The sequence below is a fragment of the Sminthopsis crassicaudata genome, chromosome 3, assembly GCF_048593235.1.
Source record: "Sminthopsis crassicaudata isolate SCR6 chromosome 3, ASM4859323v1, whole genome shotgun sequence".
Lineage (NCBI taxonomy): Eukaryota > Metazoa > Chordata > Mammalia > Dasyuromorphia > Dasyuridae > Sminthopsis > Sminthopsis crassicaudata.
This window is the reverse complement of record NC_133619.1, coordinates 638,083,290-638,106,649: the sequence shown is the minus strand read 5'-3', so window position 1 is coordinate 638,106,649 and position 23,360 is coordinate 638,083,290. Positions and strand designations below refer to the sequence as shown.

At 39.8% G+C, this 23,360-nt stretch overlaps 1 protein-coding gene across 1 annotated transcript; it reads left to right on the top strand.

The window, feature by feature from the left end:
* Window positions 1-1,102: 1,102 nt before the first annotated feature.
* Window positions 1,103-15,630, top strand: LOC141564415 (cytochrome P450 2A13-like). The gene is made up of 9 exons (XM_074306877.1): window positions 1,103-1,309; window positions 2,678-2,840; window positions 3,969-4,118; window positions 6,787-6,947; window positions 7,348-7,524; window positions 8,706-8,847; window positions 9,376-9,563; window positions 10,207-10,348; window positions 12,828-15,630. Exons 1-9 carry the CDS (start codon window positions 1,130-1,132, stop codon window positions 13,010-13,012), a joined length of 1,488 nt encoding a protein of 495 aa, XP_074162978.1. The 5' UTR covers window positions 1,103-1,129; the 3' UTR covers window positions 13,013-15,630.
* The last annotated feature ends 7,730 nt before the right edge of the window (window positions 15,631-23,360 follow it).

Genomic DNA, 23,360 nt, shown 5'->3' with positions numbered 1-23,360 from the left:
ACTGCTGCCCAGAGACAAATATGGACAGTATTGAGGTGTTGTCCATGGCTAACCTCCCAGGTGGATTCTCTCCCAGGTAGAGAATCAGATAACAAGGGGTCAAATCCCAGCTCCATGGATGCAGCTAGATGGTTCAGTGGATAGAGTCCTGGCCTTGGGGTCAAGTCTTCATTTACCACTTCCCAGCTGTGTAACAATAGCAAGTCACTTAATCCCAGTTGCCCCTCCAAAAACCCAACAAATTCCAGCTCGGCAGCTGGCTGACTGGCTGACCTTCACCTCTCGGTTTCTTCATCTTCAAAATTAAGAGGTCAGAAATGTTTCTATTTGTGGATAATGATTAAGCCTGTTATTTTTTTAAATTACAATTTTAAAAGAAAAGAACAAAAATGAGGTTAGAGAATCCCAAAACAGAATCCTAAAGCCTAATAATTGAGACCCCCCCCCTTCACCTTCCATAGCTCCCTAATTAGATCAAAGTATAAATGGCTCCCATAGGAAAGTTTAGATTAGAGATTTATGTGTTTCATATTTGGATCAGTTCTTGGTTTGTTGTGAAGATTGTGTTTAAAGGATTATTGGTTAACAACAGGTACTGGATCCCATGCTTCATAGGATCTACTCGGGATGTTCTCTTTGGCCCCTACAGCTTCATCTTCAAGTGTTAAGACACCTTGCCCTCCAAGTCCTAATGCTAAGGCTTCCTAACTAGTCCTCCAAAATTTTCATCAGAAATCCCCCTGATCTTGTTTCTAAGTTTCAAGGCATCTGCTAGAGCCTTAAGAACCCCTCCCAAATATTCACAATCATGTTCTGAGACCCCGAACTTTATCTCTGGACCATGGTACTCCTTGAAATCTTCCCCATTATTTCTTTTACATTCTGGAATCTTCAAATCTCTGAGCCCTTATTGTACTTGATTTTTCTCCCCTTCTTTGGCCTTCAGGTTTGGCTAGTCCCAGAACTCAAGGGAGGAATGCATTGGGATTGAGAATGTTATATAAGGAATCTGGGACCAATGCCAAGTACACCCCTTACGCTAAAGTATAAAAGACAGGGAAAGTTTAAGCTGGACTTAACACTTGCCCAAATCTCAGAAAACTGCAGTGACGCTTCTGTCATTTCCATCATGCTGGCCTCCGGGCTGCTGCTAGGATTACTATTCTTTTGCCTCTCTGCCCTAGTGGTACACTCTGTTTGGAGACAGAGGAAGATCCGAAGCAGGCTTCCCCCTGGGCCCACCCCCCTGCCTTTCATCGGCAACTATCTGCAACTCAACACCCAAAAGATGTATGATTCCCTCATGAAGGTACGAGGCTGGGGAAGGGGCCTGGAGACAAGGAGAACACGGAGGGAAGGAGACAGAGGAATAGCATAAGAGACCCACAGGGAGGCACAAGGAGCAAAGAGAGAGATAGATCTACAAGCAAAGACAGAGGATCAGAGGCAGTGAAAGCCAAAGACAAATTAACAGGCAGACACACACACACACACACACACACACACACACACACACACACACACACACACACACCATAGAGTAATAGTGACAGAGAATTGCAGAATACAAAGAAAGAAACTCAGAAATAGAGAAACAGACAGGAAAAAATGACAGTCAAAAGGGCAGTGGAACAGAGACAAATTGGAGGAAAAGAAAAAGCAGAGATATAAAAACACATAACCTGAGAGAGAGAAAGAGAGAGAGAGAGAGAGACAGAGAGAGAGAGAGAAAGAGAGAGAGACAGAGAGACAGAGAGAGACAGAGAGACAGAGAGAGAGAGAGAGACAGAGAGAGAGAGACAGAGACAGAGACAGAGACAGAGAGAGAGAGATTCAGATGTATGGTGAGAGAGAAACATAAGGGACAAAGATTCAGAGGCAGAAAGATATGAAGCAAGTTCAAGGGTGGCTGAAGAGGACTCTGGGTGAGCCAGAGAGGAGAGATGAAGGAAGAAAAAAGTCTCTGCTTCTCACTACTGATTCAAAAGTTCTTTTCTCTCTTTAATCCCCAGTTTTCCTCTCTGCAACATGACCAGATTGGGCTAGATGGTCTCTAAAGTGTAAATTTTATGATCTTATGGGAAAGAGATTCCAAGAAAAGCAGAGACTTTTTTTTTGGGTGGGGAGGGATAATCACAGCTGTGCTGCAACAGGAATTTGGGGAAATGTGGAGAAAGAGCCAAGAAGCTTGGAGAGTTAGCCTGAGAGACCCCAGGAGAGAGAGTGGAAGTTGGAAAGAACAGAGATAGTAGGGAAATGTCTTGGCAGAAAATGGGGATGAAAAGGCAGCATCAGATGTGCTTTCTCTCCTCTGGCCATGGAATTAATTAAGTTTTTGTGACTCACATAGACATATATAAATACATATATATATATATATATATATATATATATATATATATATATATATATATATTTGCATATTTTATACATGTTTTATTTAATTTATTTAATGTAGATATAATTTATTTGTTTAAAAATAAATGATTATAACAGGGATTTGCAGGACTGTCCTTTTTATGTCAGAAATACCTGTTTTTTACTGATTGGCTAAGTTATAACTAGAAAGTTTCTAAAAGCTGCTGAGAGATGATGGGTGAAAGGCTATATTTCAGTGGAGAGAGCAGAGGAGAAAACTGTGGGGCTCTGGTTATTCTGACTTTTACCTTCCCTCCAGATTGGGGAAAAATATGGTCCCGTATTTACAGTGCAGCTGGGGCCCAGGACTGTCATAGTCCTGACGGGGTATGAGGCTGTGAAGGAAGCACTGGTTGACCAAGCAGAAGAGTTCTCTGGTCGGGGGGAGCAGGCCACCTTCAGTTGGCTTCTTGAAGAATTTGGTGAGTGTCTGGGGAGGACCCTTATATACCCAATGTGGCTTTTTAGGCTACCCGCCAGGGTTTCTATCATCTTCAATCCTCTCTCTTTACTCATTGCCTCCTATATGTCCCTATTTCTTTCTTTTTTTCTTTTCCATTTCTTCTCCCCATTTCTTTCCACCTTTCTTTCTATTTCTTATGTCTTTTCGTTTTTCTTTGTCTCTTACTATCCTTCTGTCTCTTCTGCCAATTCTTGTCTCTCCATTTCTCTACCTCTTTATTGCATCTTTCTGCTTTTTCCCTTTCCTCTAGCTCTCTTTGTCTTTGCATCTTTTTGTCTCTCATTGTATCACCATCTCCTACCTCTCCATTTCTTTTTCTTTCCCTGCATTCTCTCTCTTTCCATGTAATTCTTGGTGTCTTCCTATTTCTCTATCTTTCCCTATTTGACTCTCACAGTATTTCTATATCTTCCATCTTTCTAGGTTTTCCTCCATCCTTTTTTATTTCCCTCTATCCTTCCCCACCCCGCCCATTTCTGCCTCTCTTTCCTTGGCTTTCCATATCTCCCTTATAGTGTCTTGCCCTTTATTGCTTTTCTGTTTCCTTCCTCTCTCTTCATCTCTCCTTTTTTGTCTTTCCCAGTCTGCCCAATCTTATTTTTTTTTTTTTTTGGGAGGCTGGGGTTAAGTGACTTGCCCAGGGTCACACAGCTAGGAAGCGCTAAGTGTCTGAGACCAGATTTGAACTCAGATCCTCCTGAATTCAAGGCTGGTGCTCTATCCACTGCGCCACCTAGCTGCCCCTTGCCCAATCTTATTTTAAATCTCATTGTATTATGTCCAATTTCCCATCTTTCCTTTGCTTCTTTTCCCCTCCTTGTCTCCCTATATTCACCTCTCTGTGACTGTTTTATGATCTTTCTCTCCATCTCTTCCTTTCTTGTCTCTAAATCTCTGCCCCTTTTTGTCTCCCTTGCCATTTCTCTCTTTTCTCCCTATCTTCCCACCCCCTCCCTTTCTGTCTACACCTCTCCTTATGTTCACTTTTCCTGGTTTCTCTTTTACTCCTTGGCTCGCTTGGACCACATCTTGGTTTTTTTTTTCCCAAGCCTTCCTGAGTCAATCCCCTCCTTCTTGCCCTGCCCAGGTGTGGTCTTCAGTAATGGAGAGAGGGCCCGGCAGCTCCGGCGATTCTCCATCATCACCCTCAGGGACTTCGGCATGGGCAAGAGGGGCATTGAGGAGCGCATCCAAGAAGAGGCCGGCTTCCTCATTGAGGCTTTGAGAAGCACAAAAGGTGAGTGGGCCCAGGACGATTTCAGAACCTTGGATAAGATCAACCTCAACTACATTGCTTCCCACCAACTTGACAGTTGTCCTTTCTCCCCATTGTCCTGTGACCTACATGTAGTTGATCCTTAGATTTTGGTATCATAAACAGTCTTGAATTTGGAGTCAGAGAACCTGAGCTCTCAATCGATTTCTTCCATTTACTTGCTTTGTGATTTGGGGTATGCAACCTCATTTCTATGGACCTCATTTTCCCATCTGTAAATAAAAGTAATGGCTTAATTGGACAATGACCTCTTTCAACTCGCAAGTTATGTAAGGGGAGGCAGCCCTACATGGAAAGGGCACTGAACTTATAATGAGGAGACCTGGGCATGGATTCCAGCTCTACCACTTACAACCTGAGCAAGTCACCTCCCTTCTCTGGGACTCAGTGTCCCTCTCTGTAAAATGAGCATGATATTGCTCATTCCCTATGCTACCTCAAGGACATCATATAATAGTGAATAGCGTGCAGATCTGAGAGTTGGGAAGATCTGGGTTCAAATCCTCCCTATGATGGCTCTTGGCATTGTAACCTTGATGGCCTCTAAGGTCCTTTTCAGCTCTCATCTATTCCTTCAGATTCCAGTTTTGTCATTGGGATGAAACAGAATAAATCTAATCCCTCTGCTACAGGAAGAGTCTTTAAATGCTTGAAGAGAGCTTTCCTGTTGTCCCTGAGTTTTTTTCTTCTCCAGGCTATGTACTTCCACTTCCTTCAACCATTTTTCTTTTATTATTATTATCATTATTGTTATTTATTAATTAAACCTTTTTCTTTACAAAGCATACACGTGGTATTTTTCCAACATTGACCCTCGCATAACTTTCCCCTCCCCTAGCTGGGCAGGTAGTCCAATACGTGTTAAATATGTTGAAATACATGTTAGATCCAATATATGTATACATATTTATACGGTTATCTGGTTGCACAAGAAAAATCAGGTCAAGAAGGAAGAAAAACTGAGAAAGAAAACTGTAAATAAATAACAACAGAGAGAGTGAGAATGCTATGTTGTATTTCACACTCGGTTCCCATGGTTTTCTCTCTGGGTGTAGATGGTTCTTCTTCATCACTGCACAAGTGGAACTGGTTTGAATCATCTCAATGCCTTCAACTATTTTTCATATAACATGGACTCAAGACCCTTCCTTGTCTTGACTGCCCTCCTCTGGGTCCTCTCTAGATTGTCAATGTTCTTCCTAATCTGGTGACCAGATGACCAGAGTCTCCCAGATGTTGCCTCGTTGGGGTGAGGAGAACATTGCTCATGTTTGAGGCACTAAGCTTTTCCTAACTTACAGTTTAAGATTAAATTAGTTTGGAGTCTGGGGACTGTCCTGTCACTCCTGATGCTTGCAGTCCACTGAGAACCTCAGAACTTGCTCAGGAGATCTATCACGTGGCCGTAACTCCCCGATCTGGTGCCAATGAAATGGATTTCTGAAACCTTAATTCAGCCACATCATTTTAGCCTAGGGATGTTTTGGATCCTACCTATTATTATTAGAATGAGCTGTCCCATGTAATTTTCTGTCATCTGCCGATGGGATTTCCATGTCTTTATTCATTCGTTCATGGGTAATTTTTCAACATTGACCTTTGCAAACACTTGTGTTTACAACTTCTGTTCCACCTTTTCCCCTCCTTGCCCCAGACCCCTTCCCCTAGATGGCAGGCAGTCTCATACATGTGAAATATGTTAAAGTATATGTTAAATCCAATATATGCCCATATACTTATTCAGTTATCTTGCTGTACAAGAAAAATCAAATCTGGAAAGAAAGAAAAAACTGAGAAGGAAAACAAAAATGCAAGCAAAAATGGAAATTCCATGCCTTTATTTAGAACATGATAAAAATGCTGAACAATGAGAGCCCTGACCCTCTTTCCAAGTTGGCAGAGACCCATTTCATGCTTCTTTAACCTCAAGACATCAAGCTGCCATGTTTCTTACAGAACCTAGCTGTCCCATCCCAGGTTTCAACTTAACCCCACTCTGAATGAGCGCCAGTAAAAATACTCCTTCTGCTTCTTCTTAAATAAAGAGTTTATTTCATGCATCAGGCCATTCCTGAGAGCCCAGGACAGAGGGAGTAAGAGAGGCCTCCACCATCCATTCTCCCTGCTTCATGGAATTTGGGGATAGGGATATTTAATGTCCTTTGGAAGAGACTATGAGCGTTAGAAACTGAGTCACTATGTTTTTCTCTCCCTAACTCTGCTTCTATCCACTTTTCGTATAACTTTGTTATGTCTTCTCCCAGTCCCCTTTTACACTATCTCTAAAACTTCCTCCATGCATCTCTTGATATCTTTGTTCCTTTCTTTTTCTCTGCTTCTTCTTTCTTCCTCTCTCTCTGCCTTTATTCTTTTTCTTCATCATAAACTACCATCGGGGAGGCTAGGTGGCCCAGTGGATAAAGCACTAGCCTTGAATTCAGGAGGAACCCAGTTCAAATCTGGTCTCAGATACTTAACACTTCCTAGCTATGTGACCCTGGGCAAGTCACTTAACCCCAGCCTCAGGGGGAAAAAATAAAATAAACTACCATCTTCAGTCCTCTGTCTTCATCATTTGACCACTGTGCTTCTTTATCTCTGTGTCTCTGTCGACCTGGCTGGACCACAGGGGAAGCCATCGATCCCACCTTCTTCCTGAGCCGCACGGTCTCCAACGTCATCAACTCCATTGTCTTTGGTGATCGCTTTGAATATGAGGACAAACAGTTCCTGTCCCTGTTGCATATGATATTGGGGAGCTTCCAGTTCACAGCCACATCCATGGGACAGGTGACCCCTCCAAGACTTTTTTTCCTATCCAATTTGTCCTCGATCTTCTGTACTCTATTCCTCAATCTGACCCTGCCATTCCCAATTTAACTTTGTGTCCATCTTGACTTCCTTCTTCAGTCTGACTTTCTTTCCCCATTCTCTTGGCAATCTTCTACCATGTCCTGCTCATTCCTCATTTGATCCTATGCTCCATCATGAAGATGGGTCATATGCCCATCTTTCATCTTAACTGACCCATTATCAATCTGATTCTGTGCCCTGCCCTGACCACTCATTCTAGTCCCTACTACATACCCTTAGCTTTCATCACCCATTCTGATATTCTTAAATCACTAGCCTTTCCAAGCGGTCACTTCATCACCCTGTACTCCATGACTTGTCCTGTGTCTTCCTCCAGCTATATGAGATGTTCTCTGGAGTGATGAAGCATCTGCCAGGACCTCAGCAGCAAGCATTCAAGGAGTTGAAAGGACTGGAGGCCTTCATCACAGAGAAGGTCCGGCAGAACCAGGCCACCCTGGACCCTAACTCCCCCCGGAACTTCATTGACTCCTTCCTGATCAAGATGCAGGAGGTACTTACTGACTCAGTGGGTAGGTGAAAATGAAGGACATGGGTTGAGATCTCAGCCTGAGGGTGTTATGGATCTCTGGGAGAATCTCTGGATAATGGGAACTGGGGTTCACAGAGAGCAAGAGTAGATCTCAGACAAGATCAGGCAGCTTGAGCAGATAATTAGATGGCAAGCTTCAGTCTTCCTGAGGTAAGGCTCATGGCAGAGATAAAGACAAATGGATAAAGTGAGAGGCGGAGAAGAGGGACACCGAATTACAGAAATGGAGAGATGGACAAAAAGACATGGAAATAGATGCAGAAAGAGAGACATGAGATGACAAGGCCATCACCAAGAAACACCAATAGGGATTCCCCATTCCCTATGCTCCCTGCTCTTTTCTCGTCCTACAACCAATTACAAACTGAGTTTGGAGGTTGAAGGTGCTCAGGAACCTTATATTCTTATCCTAGCAGCTTTGTCTGGCTTTCTGCATAAGATGTTTTTCTCTCTGAGTCTTTCCATCTTCATCTCTAAAATGTAGGATGGAGGTTATTAAATTTGTCATACTTGGTCCTGAAGGGCAGAAGCAAAAGGATAAATGGTAAAGGAAGGAATTCAGATTTGATGCCAGGGAGAAGTCTTTCTAAGAGTGAGAACTGTCAAAAGTGAGATGGGTTACCTGGAGAATGGGCAGATTCCCCCTCTTTGGAGTTCTTCAAGCAGAGGCTGGACCACCACTTGTCAGGAAGCTCAAGGTGGAGTTTCTCTGGCTGTTGGAGTCTCTCCCAGCTCTACCATCCTGGGATTCTGGAAGGCAGCATACTGTACTGGACATTAAACATACCTGGTTTCAAATCCCACCTCAGACTCTTACTAGCTATATTGTTCAGTACAGGTCCCAACATTTTAGTGCCTTAACTTCCTCGTGAGAGTGATTGTAATTTAACAATCTCTAGTGTCCTTTCTAACACTGAATCTTTGATTATCTGAATTCTGCAGAGATTAGGTATCTTTTTGGGTCCCTTTAAATTGAGATGTTCCAGGTTTATCAGGGGCCAATAATGGATTTTCCCTTTCACCCCTTCACATTATTGGGGCTCAAGGAAATTGTACTGGCATGGGCAGAAAAGAGGAAGAGAATGTGAATGGGCTGGGTTTGGGGATCCTAAGCCTCTACTTCCCTCCCCACTCAAATCCAGGAGAAGAAAAATCCCAACACCGAATTCTTCATGAGGAACCTGGTCATGACCACCCTAAACCTGTTTTTTGCTGGCACAGAGACTGTTAGCACAACCCTTCGCTATGGCTTCCTTCTGCTAATGAAGCATCCAGAAGTGGAAGGTAAACCCTATCTCCCCTAATCTCCTTAGAAGTTCTTTGGAACTTTGGGAGCTAACGATAAACTTTTCCTTTGATTTCCTCATCTTCCATGTGCTTCTCTCTCTCTCTCTCTCTCTCTCTCTCTCTCTCTCTCTCTCTCTCTCTCTCTCTCTCTCTCTCTCTCTCTCTCTCTCTCTCTCATTCTTGTTCTCTCTCATTCTTGTTCTCTCTCCTCTCCTCTTCTCTCCTGTTCTTCTCTTCTCATTCTCTCTCTCTTTCTCTCTCTCTGTCATTCTTGTTCTCTCTCTCCTCTCCTCTTCTTTTCTTCTCTCTCTCTCTCTCTCTCTCTCTCTCTCTCTCTCTCTCTCTCTCTCTCTCTCTCTCTCTCTCTCTCTCTCTTTCTCTCTCTCTCTCTCTCTCACACACACACACACACATTTCTGAAACAGATTATCTTCATTCCTTGGCCCTGCATCCCTCCACACTCTATCTGTTCACTGGGACAATTTCAGGGTCTCTCTGAGACCCCCTCCTCTCTATTAATCACAGCCAAAATCTATGAGGAAATCGATCAGGTGATTGGGCGGAACCGATCACCCAAATTTGAGGACAAAGCCAAGATGCCCTACACAGAGGCCGTCATCCATGAAATCCAGAGGTTTGGCAACATGATCCCCATGGGTTTGGCCCGGCGAGTCACCAAAGATACCAACTTTCGGGGCTACCTTATTCCCAAGGTAAGAGCCTCTCACTCTCAATTCTCCCAGCTCCATACCTCCATCTTTTTACCTGAGAAATTTCTCCATCTGCTTCATGCTCTGAATCTTCATCTATCATCCTCCCCCTTCATATAATATAAGGAAAAGGATTGGACCCATGATTGCACTGGAAAAGGGAATTGTCTCTAAGGAAGCAGGTTAGCACCTTTTCTGCAAATTATAGTTTTAAGATTAAGTAATTTGCCCCTGGTCACATGGTTAGAATTTGTTGGAGACAACTTAAACTCAGTTCTTTCTGCCTGAGATTAATTCTTATTTCTCCTGTTCAACCCTATCTTCTCAGATACAAAATATACTTTCTCTCTCTGTTTGTTTCCCTCCTCTTCTCTCTTCTCTCTTTCTCTCCCCCCTCTCCTTTTCTCTCCCTTTTTATCTTTCCTTCCCCTTGTCTCCCCTCTCCCTTCCTCTTCTCTTCCCTCTTCCCCTTCCCTTTCCCTCCCTCCTCCCCTTTCCCATTTATTCATTCTTTCTCTCTCTCCTTCTCCCTCTCTCTCTCTTTCCTTTTCCCTCTCCCCCCTCTTCCTTTCCCTCTCCTTTCTCTCCTCTTCTTCTGTCTTCATCTGCCATTTCTTTTGTTCTCCTCTCTCACCTCCAATTCTAGGGCACAGAAGTTTATCCCATGCTGGGCTCAGTATTGAGAGATCGAAACTTCTTTGCGTGCCCTGAAGCCTTCAACCCCCAACACTTCCTGGATGAAAAGGGCCACTTCAAGAAGAACGATGGTTTTGTCCCCTTCTCCATTGGTGAGCATTCTCTTCCCCTCCAGCTTCCTCATTCTTATCCCTAGTCCCAACCAGTGTGACTTGAGTCTGGTGAACCCTTCCTTTCCTTCAGTCTACTTTCAATTCATCCTACTGAATTTCATCAATTTCACTTGAGGGTGAGTGGGTAAGTAGGTGGGTGGAGTGGTTCTAGAGAGATGTCGTTATGGGGCTAAGGGTTCCAGAACATATAACCCCCCAAATCTCACCAGAGTCCCTCCTTCCTTAAGGAAGAAGCACATACACTAGGAAGAATCCTGAATCTGGAGTCAGAGGTCTTGGGTGAAGTCCTGTCTCTAAAGCTTCCTACCTGGGTGACCTTGCACAAATCACTTCATCCCTCTAACCCTCAGCTTCCTTATCTGTGAAATTTAGGCCTGGGACTCAAGGGTCTCTGAGGTCCCTTTCAGCTCAGCATCTATCATCTTAGGGCTGTATAAGTCTCTAATTTTGGTCAAGTCCCTTCCTTTCTCTGGACCTCGTTTTCCTCATTTGTAAAGTGAGGAGGTTGGAGTAGATGATGTTTTAGGTCATTCTGAATTCTAGCATTCAGTCTAATAAGTACTTTTGATATGGAGACCCCAAATAAGGAAAAACAGTACTTGTGTGCAAGGATTTTACATTCCACTGGAGGGAACTAAGTTTAGGTAGAGAAGTAATTACAAGATAATTTGCAAAAGGAGAACACTGGCAACAAGAGAATCAGGAAAGGCTTGCTGTTGAGGTGGTCCAGAGCTCATTCTGAAGGAAATGAAAGAATCTAAAAGCAAGGAGAGCATTCCAGATAAGGAGCTTTTTGGATGAAAGCTGAGTGATCTGCATATGTACTGTCAAAAAAATGTTATAATTATAAAATTAAATAAAAATTTAAAAAAATTAAAAAAAAAAAAGAAAGAAAGTTGAGTGATCAATTTTAAAACAGAAAATAGGCCAGTATGTTTGGAAAGTAGAACGCTAGATGGAGAATTCTATGAAATTGGGAGGGCTGGGATCAAAGGAGCTGGAAGGAGGAGGACAACAGTTTTGACAGACCATAGAGCAAAGACAGGAACAATAGGAGATGATGTAGGAGGGATTTGAGGTGTACCATAAGTTGGATTAAAAATCTTATATGGGATAGCTTCCATTTTTTCTTCAAATGAGTCCATGGCCTCTGCTGAGGAGATGTAGGAGATGTGATGAGAAGAGCAACTCTTATGTTCCAAGGGCTTTACTGATAACACATCATCAAACACATGGTCTAGGTAAGGGCTTCTTTTTTTTAATAACTTTTTATTGACAGAACATATGCCTGGGTAATTTTTTACAACATTATCCCTTGCACTCACATCTGTTCCAATTTTTCCCTTCCCTCCCTCCATTTCCTCCCCCAGATGGCAGGCAGTCTCATACATGTTAAATATGTTATAGTATATCCTAGATACAATATATGTGTGCAAAACCAAACAGTTCTCTTATTGCACAGGAAGAATTGGATTCAGAAGATAAAAATAACCTGGGAAGAAAAACAAAAATGCAAACACTTTACACTCATTTCCCAGTGTTTCTTCTCTGGATGTAGCTGATTCTGTCCATCATTGATCAATTGGAACTGAATTAGCTCTTCTCTATGTTGAAGATATCCACTTCCACCAGAATACATCCTCAAACAGTATCGCTGTTGAAGTGTATAATAATCTCCTGGTTCTGCTCATTTCATTCAAGCTGAGGGTTTCTTAAATTTTTCACTTATGACTCCTTATTGCCTGAGAAATTTAACATGAAAATTTTATTTAGGTATATGAAAACATTTACTCATAATAAATCATAATTTCAATATCCCTCACATTCAGTTACGAGACTCCATAAGGGATTGCAAACTATGGTTTAAAAAACTGGAATCTAGACAGACCTATACCTAGGGTGGGGCAATGGGGCAACAAACTAGAGCATCAAAATTTAATAGCCATTGATAACACCTGTGGTCCTAAAAACAATAAAAAACATAGAAGCTGATTAACAAAAAGAATTTGATAAAGTAAAAAGTATCCAGAATCTATATTTTCCTCAGATGAGTACCTCCTAACAAAGCCTTGTCTGACATAAGACTTATACATGTTTTGTGGTACTTATCTTTTTCTAAATTGCCTCTCAAATCTGACATTTTGTATCCTATGGAATCACATATTTATACCTTGAAGGGATCTTTTGGGCTATCAAGTTCAATCCTTTAATTCTGTGGATGAGGAAACAGAAGCTTTGAGAGATTAAATGATTTACCAAGGAATACATAGATATTAAATGTCAAAAGAGGATCTGAAGTTAAGTCTTCCTGACTGCAAGCCCAGAAAACTATTATTTTATTTTCCATCTAGCATTCTCCAAAGTTTGACATTCTCTATTCTAAGAACCCTTCCAGGGATGACAGTCCCGTTCTAAGGGCCTTCCCCATCCTGACTAGCTCTGCCTCTTGACTCCTCAGGCAAACGCTACTGTTTTGGTGAAGGCCTGGCCAGAATGGAGCTGTTCCTCTTCCTTACCACCATCCTGCAGAATTTCCACTTCCAGTCTCCACTTCCAACCGAAGCCATCGATATCTCCCCCGAGATGGTGGGCTTTGCCACCATCCCCCCCACCTATACCATGTCATTTCTGCCCCGAGGATGAGGTTGAGCCCAGGCAGCCACAACAGAAACAGGAGCCTACAGGAGTCCTGGCTTGAGGATGTACTAATAAAATCTGAACATCCCCCCCCCCCAAAAAAAAAAAAAAGCTCTCTTTGCTATTTAGTTGGATTCTTGGAAGCTGAGACTAAGTGGCTCTGAGCTCATTAATTCCAGTATCCTCAGGTTACAGTTGAGATGACTGAAGCTCCCAAAGGGAAAGATACTTACTCCCAGATCCCACATAGTGAAGCAGTTGCAGTCTAGGTTTTACCTTGATGAGGCACAATTTTTAAAAAATGGCTTTGGAATCAAAGTATCTGCATTCATATCTTGCCTCTGACATTTATTAGCTGTATGATTTTGGAAAAGTCATTTCCTTTCTTTACTGGAATTATGATGGGGTTTGCTAGCGGGCCTTTGAAGTCTCTTCTAGGTCTAAATCTCTTGATTCTTATTCTGATACTTTCCCCACTACTTATGCCAAGAAACACAGAGTCAAGGGCAAAACTGGAAGTGGCTCTGAAGACTTGGTTCACAAATGAGAAATTGGCCTTGCACCATATTGCCCCTATGGCCACTTCTACCTTAGATTGTCTCTGTCTCCATGTCCCTTTCTAAGTATCTGTATCCATTTTTTGATTCCTTTGCTCTTTTCCCTCTGTCTTTTGATTCACAAATGTCTGCCTCTGTCTATATCTTTATCTCTCTTCTTCTCTACATCTCTTTCCCTCTTCTATCTCTCTATGTCTATTTCTCTGTCACTATTCCAGTATCTGTGGGTATTTCTCTGTAGCTCTTCAACTTACTTCAACTTATTTATCCAAGAGATATAAATATAATATGTGCTTCAGCCTTTTCAGTAGATGTGGTACAAAGAATTGCCACAGCCCAAATAAAATTTGTAGCCTCTAATATGTATCAGCTCTTTAAGGAACTTCAAGAACAAGTGAGAAAGCATCCAGGTAAGATTTATATCTTTCATGTCCACTCACATAGTGGACTTCCAGGTCCTATTTTTTATGGAAATTCAAAGGCAGATAGCCTTCTAACCATGTTGGCCAATACTCCTTTATTTCAGACAGCCCAAAAATCTCATTCTAAATATCATCAGGCTGCTTGAGCTTTACATTTGCAATTTGGGATAACAAAAGAGGAAGCTAGGAGCATAGTAAAACCTTGTATAGCTTGCCTTCCTTTCCATTCTCCTACGCTCCCTCCAGGGAAGAACCCTCATCGTTTGAGACCCAATGAAATTTTGCAAATGGATGTGACCCATTATAAATCTTTTGGCTGTCTGTCTTTTATCCATGTTGTAGTAGATACCTTTTCAAGATTTACTTTTGCAATACCAGCAGCAAAAGAGACAGCCCGAGTGGTCACTGAATTCCTTATACAACCTTTTACAATCATGGGTGTGCCACAAACAATAAAAACAGATAATGGACCTGCTAATACTTCCAAACATTTTGCACACTTTTGTGCACAGTATCAGATTTTACACACCACTGGCATACCTTTTGATTCTTAAGGACAGGCAATTGTAGAGAGGAGAAACAGAGACATCAAGATGCTCCTCCAAAAACAAAGGAAAGGTGGAGCCACAGGTAACCCTAGAGAACTTTTAAATTTAGCTCTCTATACCATTAGTTTTTTTTTTGTTTTGTTTTGTTTTGTTTTTTATAAAGATGCACTGGTTCCAGCAGACAGGTTTTATAACCCACTGGAAGGGTAATGTCCAGTGTGAGCAGCTCCATTATCTTTAGATAATCATGAGGTGATGTTGAGAGATCCAGAAAGTAGTGAATGGAAGGGACCAGATAGGTTAACTGCTTGGGGGAGAGAGTTTGCTTGTTTCTCTATAGATGGAGAAGGAATCAGATGGATGCCAACAAGCCGTATTTGCCTTGTTCATCAGAGAGAGACAGAAAAGGAGAAGACCCTTGAAACAAAGGAAAAGACCCAAGAAACATCAGAGAATCTTGACACAGTGATGCAGAAAATAATCCAAAATAATTCTGCTGGAGTAAGAGAACATTAGTGGAAAATAGAAATAGAAAAAAATCATCAAAGAGATCCTTTGTGGAAAACACAGAGAAATATTATTACCAAATTTTGAAACCCTTAGATCAAAGAGAAAATTTTGTAAGAAATAAGAAAAAAAACAATTCAAATATGCTGGAGCTACAATTAAAATTGTACAAGATTCACCAGCAGCTACAATAAAAGCCCACAGCTCCTAGAATCATATCTACCAACAATCAAAAGTAAGCCTATGGCCAAAAATTTCCTATCCAGCAAAACTATCTATAATTTTGAATGAGAAAAAATGCACCTATGATAAATTTGCAGATTTTCAGGACTTTCTGTCAAACAAATCCAAACTTAATAGGAAATTTAATATATAAAAACCAATATCAAAGATCCATTTTAAGGAACTCAACATGAGCAAACTGTTTAAATATAGATAAATTGTTTATGATTTTTTACATGGGAAATGTATACTATATGGTTTTTTTAAAAATTTGTTTATCTTGCACATTGCTTTATGAATCATGTTGGGAGAGAAAAATCAGAATAAAAGGGAAAAACCATGGAAGAAATAAAAAACAGAAAAAGAAATGAACGTAGCATGTGTTCATTTACATTGAGTCTCTTTAGTTCTTTTTCTGCATGCAGATGGCATTTTCTGTCCAAAGTCTATTGGGATTGCTTTGGATCACTGAACCACTGAGAAGAACCAAATCTTTCATAGTTGATCATTGAACTTTGTATCCAATGTTTGCCTGGTTCTCCTTGTTTTGCTCAGCATCAGTTCATATAAAAATTTCCAGGACTTTCTAAAATCAGTTTGTCCATCATTTTTATAGACCACTAATATTCTATTATTTTCACATGCCACTTGTTCAACTATTCCCCATTTGATGGATAGCTATTCATTTTCCAATTCTTTGCTACCACAAAAAGAACTATTACAACATTTTTGCATGTATAGATCCTTTTCCTGCTATAATTTCCTTGGGATACAGACCCAGTAATGGCACTCATGGGTCACAGGGTATTCACAGTTTTATAGTCCTTTGGGCATATTTCCAGATTGTTCTCCAGAATGGTTGGATCATTTCACAACTCCACCAATAATTAGTTAATGTGTCAGTTTTCTTACATCCCCTTCAACATTTATATCTTCTCCTGTCATTTTCGTCAATCTGAGAGATATGAGATGGTATCTCAGAGTTGTTTTAATTTGCATTTCTCTAATCAGTAGTAGTTTATGGCATTTTAAAAAATGCTTGAAATTTTACAAATGAGGTGCAGAGGAAGAAGAGAAGGGGAAGGAGGGCTTGTAATTCTGAAAACCTACTAACAATGATAATGGGTTAAATAGGCAACATTATATATATACCATGAAGGGCATAGAACCCTCCAAAATCTATAAAAAATAAGGGGAGAGTGATGGGTGGATGGGGAAGCAAAAGTGAGAAAAAATGTGAGAGCAGAAGATAAGTGAGGGGTCCTTGGGTGGGGGGACGTTAAGTAATAGCAAGGCAAATTATAGAGCAGAATTTAATTAAAGAGACAGTAGGGATAGGAAAGATATGTGACTATCTGGGGTGTGTGTGTGTGTGTGTGTGTGTGTGTGTGTGTGTGTATGTGTGTGTGTGTGAGTCTGTGTTTATATGTATATATCTACATATGAATACATTAATATATCTTTTCTTAATTGTAGCTTGCTTGGAAGTGGGAAGGGGATGAAAGGGGCAACAAAGAATAAAGTAAATAAGTTGTGCAGCAAAGAACCAAAGAACAATTGACAAGGAAGAAAAAATGTACATTCATGAATATAATTTCTTCTATTAATATATATATACATATATAATATATATGTGTGTGTGTGTATATATATATATATATATATATATATATATATATATATATATATATACTTTCTTGATCTGAAATTTGTTGTTTATATTTTGAATCCTCTCTGATGTTTTGCTGGACACTTGACAATGTTCTCTTTTGTTTTGCATTCCTTTTCTGTTTTTCTTTTTTTCTTACTGTTTTTTCAAATAAAATAAATTTTTAAAAAAGAATCAGAATTTGGCAAGAAGAAGATAAGAACTCCATGAAACATCAAGAAAAATACAAATAAAATCAAAAGAATGAAAAATAGAAGGAAACATGAAATATCTCATTGGAAAAAACCATTGACCTGGAAAATAGATTGAGGAGAGGTACCTTAAAAATCATTAGATCACCTGAAAGCTATGATCTTTCAAGATATCTTTCAAGAAATTATCAAGGAAAATTGCTGAAAACCTAGAACCAGTGGATAAAATAGAAGTTAAAAAGAACCCACTGATCACTTCTTTAAAAAGATCTTAAATTGAAAAAATCCAAGAATATTAAAGAAAAATTTCTGAAGTCCCAGATCAAGATAAAAATATTGCAAGCAACTAGAAAGAAATCACAAATATCATAAATCCAGTCAGGATGACACAAGATTTAGCAGTTTCTACACTTTTTTTTTTTTTTTGGCTGAGGCAATTAGGGTTAAGTGACACACTAGGAAGTGTTAAATGCCTGAGGTCAAATTTGAACTCAGGTCCTCCTGACTTTAAGGCTGAGTTCTATCTACCATGCCACCTAGCTACCCCAAGCAGCTTCTATATTAAAGGATTAGAGGGCTTAGAATATGATATTCTGAAGGGCAAAACAGAATCACCTGCCTTGAAAATTCAAATACAATCTTTCAGGGGATAAAAAGTTTAATTAGTAAAATAGAATACTTTCAACCATTTCTGATGAAAAGACCAGAGCTGAATAAAAAATTTGAATTTTCAAATACATGATTCAAGAGAAACATAAAAAAGGTAAACAGGAAAGAGTAATGCTAAGGGATTTGATCATGTTAAACTGTTTACATTCTATATAGGAAGATTATTCTTGTAACTCCTAAGAACTTTCTCATTATTAGAATACTTAGAAACAATACACATGACAGACCACATATGCAAATTGAATGTGATGAAATGATATCTAAAAAATCAAATTAAGGGAGAAGAAAGGAATTCACTGGGAGAAAGGGGAAGGGAGAGGTGGAATTGATGAGATCTAGATTTCAGGGTTCTTGGTCAGGGAACCAAAATGATGAGATTAGGGTTCCTGATGGCCAGTGAGTTAAATGATGTTAGCATCAGGTTTGGGGTTCAGGGAACCAAATGAAGAGGTTTGACTCCCCTAAATCACCTTAGGATTATTTCTTGCATTATTGTGTCAAGATTCCTTTTTTTTCTAGTCACAGCTGTCAGGTAGTCCAATTATTCTAATATTTTCTCTTCTTGATTCATTCTCCAGCTCTGTTGTTTTTCTTATAAGATGATTCACATTCTGTTGTTTTTTTTAATTCTTTATATTCTGTATTGTTCTTGATCTTTTTCTTGGTCCTCTATAGCTTAACTGGTTCCCTCTTACTCAATTCTAATTTTCAAAGAATTATTTTCATCTAAAAGATTCTTCATCTCCTTTTCTAGTTGGTTAACTTTTTTCATAATCTTGTTTTTCTTGTTTTGAGCTTTTTTTAAGTTTTTCTTCAATGACTTTCATTTAATTTTAAAATTCTTTTTTCGAGTTCTAGAAATTTTCTCTGAGCAGGGATGTCTTTGGAGTGGAAGAAGCTTTTTTATTTTTATTTTTTTTTTTTTACCTTCAGTGTCCTCCTCTGAATATGAACCCTAGTCTTCACTGTTCCTGAAATGGAAAAGGCACTTTATTCCCACAGTAAGTTTCTATGGCTGGGTTCTTTCTTATTTGCCAGTGTTTTTTTTTTTTTTTTTTTTTTTTTGTCTGTTTTGTTTTGTTTTGTTTTGTTTTTGTTTTTGTTTTTTTAGTGAGAAGTATTAGTGTGTAAAGGGCAAGAAATTTGGAGAAATATACTTAAGGCTCAGTAGGATTGATTTAAACAAGGTGTTAACTCAGTAGAATTGATAAAACTAGTTATCTAGTTTAGTATGGTGATTAATAGTTCTCTAGTTCAGTAGGATTGATTTAATCTTACAACATATAATGGTTCCCTACTGATATAATGATTGTTTTATACTCAGTATACTGTAATGATATGATTGTAATAGAGTATATAAGCTGGAGCTCAAGCTCTCAGACTCAGAAAGAGATATTCCATTTTCATCAGCCTCGTAGTGGCTCTCCTACTTTCCCCCACTGAGACCAAGTCCCATCTGAAGGGCCTCCAGAAAGCTAGCCTAGGCCCCAGGCAAGAAGACAGATTGTGAAGGAGACAAAGACTTTTGGACTTTATCCCTGGCTATTCTCATGGTGATTACTCTGCTAAAACAAAGGCTGGTCCCAAGACCTCCAGAAAGCTAAACCAGAACATTACATTAATATAAGCACCTCTAATCACGATGTGGAGGGGATGGTGCTTTTAGCATCACTTCAGCTCTCCCCTCTGACCAGGAATCCCAAACCAAGAGCTCCTTCCTCCTGGAAGTGCTTGCAGCCAGCAGCATCACTGTCCTTTTGCTTCTGCACTTCTTTGTGTGCTGGTTCCTTCTCACCCAGGGCTGCATCTCTCCAGCACAGCTGGGTCTGGTGTTCCTAATCAATCGAGATTTGTTCGGTCTTCCCAGACTCAGACCCTGACTCCTCACAGTATCCAGGAGTCTATGTAGTTCTGGCTAAGGCCCTAGCCAAGTCCAACTAGTCCCAGGGGTCTTTATTTACTGTTTTTTTAAAATAATATTATCCCTTGTATTCATTTTTCAAAATTATCCCCCCCTCCCTCCATTCCCTCCCCTGATGACAGGCAATCCCATACATTTTACATGTGTTACAGTAAAACCTAGATACAATATATGTGTGTTAATACCATTTTCTTGTTGCACATTAAGTATTAGATTCCGAAGGAATAAGTTACCTGGGTAGATAGACAGTAGTGCTAACAATTTACATTCACTTCCCAGTGTTCCATCTCTGGGTGTAGTTATTTCTGTCCATCATTGATCAACTGGAAGTGAGTTGGATCTTCTTTATGTTGAAGATTTCCACTTCCATCAGAATACATCCTCATACAGTATTGTTGTTGAAGTGTATAGTGATCTTCTGGTTCTGCTCATTTCACACAGCATCAGTTGATGTAAGTCTCTCCAAGCCTCTCTGTATTCCTCCTGCTGGTCATTTCTTACAGAACAATAGTATTCCATAACCTTCATATACCATAATTTACCCAACCATTCTCCAATGGATGGGCATCCATTCAACTTCCAGTTTCTAGCTACAACAAAAAGAGCTGCTACAAACATTTTGGCACATACAGGTCCCTTTCCCTTCTTTAGTATTTCTTTGGAATATAAGCCCAGTAGTAGTATGGCTGGGTCAAAGGATATGCACAGTTTGATAATTTTTTGGGCATAGTTCCAAATTGCTCTCCAGAATGGCTGGATTCTTTCACAACTCCACCAACAATGTATCAGTGTCCCAGTTTTCCCACATCCCCTCCAACATTCATCATTATTTGTTCCTGTCATCTTAGCCAATCTGACAGGTGTATAGTGGTATCTCAGAGTTGTCTTAATTTGCATTTCTCTGATCAGTAGTGATTTGGAACACTCTTTCATATGAGTGGATATAGTTTCAATTTCATCATCTGAGAATTGTCTGTTCATATCCTTTGACCATTTATCAATTGGAGAATGGTTTGATTTCTTATAAATTAGGGTCAGTTCTCTATATATTTTGGAAATGAAACCTTTGTCAGAACCTTTAACTTTAAAAATATTTTCCCAATTTGTTACTTCCCTTCTAATCTTGTTTGCATTAGTATTGTTTGTACAGAAACTTTTTAGTTTGATGTAATCAAAATCTTCTATTTTGTGATCAATAATGATCTCTAGTTCTCCTCTGGTCATAAATTCCTTCCTCCTCCACAGGTCTGAGAGGTAGACTATCCTCTGTTCCTCTAATCTATTTATTATCTCATTCTTTATGCCTAAGTCATGGACCCATTTTGATCTTATCTTGGTATATGGTGTTAAGTGTGGATCCATATCTAATTTCTGCCATACTAATTTCCAGTTTTCCCAACAGTTTTTTCCAAATAATGAATTTTTATCCTTAATGTTGGTATCTTTGGGTTTGTCAAAGATTAGATTGCTATAGATGTACCCTTTTTTGTCCTTTGTATCTAATCTGTTCCACTGATCGACCGGTCTATTTCTTAGCCAATACCAAATGGTTTTGGTGACTGCTACTATATAATATAGCTTTAGATCAGGTACACTTAGACCACCTTCATCTGACTTTTTTTTCATTATTCCCTTGCAATTCTCGACCTTTTATTCTTCCATATGAATTTTGTTGTTATTTTTTCTAGGTCATTAAAATAGTTTCTTGGGAGTCTGATTGGCATAGCACTAAATAGATAGATTAGTTTGGGGAGTATTGTCATCTTTATTATATTCGCTCGGCCTATCCAAGAGCACTGAATGCCTTTGCAATTATTTAAATCTGACTTTATTTTTTGTGGCAAGTGTTTTGTAATTTTTCTCATATAATTCCTGACTATTCTTTGGTAGATGGATTCCCAAATACTTTATACTCTCAACATTTGTTTGGAATGGAATTTCTCTTTGTATCTCTTGCTGTTGTATTTTGTTGGTGATATATAAAAATGCTGAGGATTTATGTGGATTTATTTTGTATCCTGCCACTTTGCTAAAATTCTGAATTATTTCTAATAGCTTTTTAGCAGAGTCTTTGGGGTTCTCTAAGTATACCATCATGTCATCTGCAAAGAGTGACAGTTTGATTTCCTCATTACCTACTCTTATTCCTTGAATCACTTTCTCGGCTCTTATTGCCGAGGCTAGCGTTTCTAGTACTATATTGAATAGTAATGGTGATAGTGGGCAACCTTGTTTCACTCCTGATATTTACTCTTTTATGGAGCTAGCCTGGAGGTGTTTGTACTTCACTTCTCTGTCCAGAGTCTTTCTTCATATCTTCTCAGGTTGTATCAGGAGGATCCCTGTTCTGTCCCAAGTTCTCTTGATTTTATACCAGCCTATGTTTGCCTGAGGCATGAATTTGTTCTGTTTATGGGAGATATCTAGAGAGATTGAAATTTATTGACCTACTCTACCATCGTCATAGAATCCTTAAATGTTACTGGATCCACCTGCTAGTGACTGCTGGGGATCTACTTCTGACCAGCAGAATAGATCTCTTCATGTGAGAGGATAACAATGCAAGGAGACTGAGAGGCAGTTGCATTCTCTGACCTCTCTCCTCTTCCCTCTTGCCTCCAATTCATTTAATTCCCAATCCACAAGCAACATCTGTGTCGGGAAAGATAGATTTGCAATTTCTGCAGGGTTGTTATGATTCACAGCTGTGGGAGCTTTTGGAGAATCATCTTGCTCCTTTACACTTAGACATGGTCTTGAACAATTCCTCATTTTTTGTTTTATGGGAACATGATTAATTTTCCCTCAATAGCATACTCAGTAAGTTTGTCCAATATTGTGAAACAGATGTTATCTTAGTCCCCGTGCTGAGGAATGCAAACATCACTGTTGCCTCTGGATAGTTGTAGAGTGAGATATTGTAACAGGTGTTGAATCTTGTCACGGTGGCAAATTTTCTGACAGAGAAGAGGACTGTAGTCAAAACAGGCATTTTTCATCAGTCTCCTGGCTCAGCCCTTTGATGTGTTGGCCCATTTAATTACCCTGACTGAAAAGTCTTACTGAGTCTCTTCTCCCTTTCCTTCCCCCTGGTTACTGAAGGAACTCTCTTGGGAGGATCCTGCTCACAAACAGCTCTCAAGTGATGCTGCTTCTTTGTTTCTTGTGTTTCTTGTATCCCTGTTTGGGTGCCATTTGTTACAGGAGTCACCTGCCAGTAGCTGCTGGGGATCTACTTCTCACCAGTAGCATAGATCCCTGAGAAGATGATAACGATGCAAAGAGACTGAGAGGCAGTTGCAATCTCTGACCTTTCTCCGCTTCCCTCTTGCCTCTAATTTATTTCATTCCCAATCCACAAGCAACATCAGTCAGTAAAAGCTGATTTGCAATTGCTTCATATGATTCACAGCTGTGGGGGATTTTGGAGAACCGACCTGCCCCTTCACACTTAGGTGTGGTCCTTAACACAACATTTTTTTAAAAGCTTTCTTTTGGGGGGGGCTGTAATGTTCTTGGTGGGTTTTTTGAAGTCTCTGACCTTTTTTTCAGTTTAGTAATCACTACAAAAATAGCTAGGTGTTCAAGTCCAAATCCTTTATTATCTCTTTCAAAGTCTTGTCTCCTTTCCTGGGGCCCAGTTAGCTT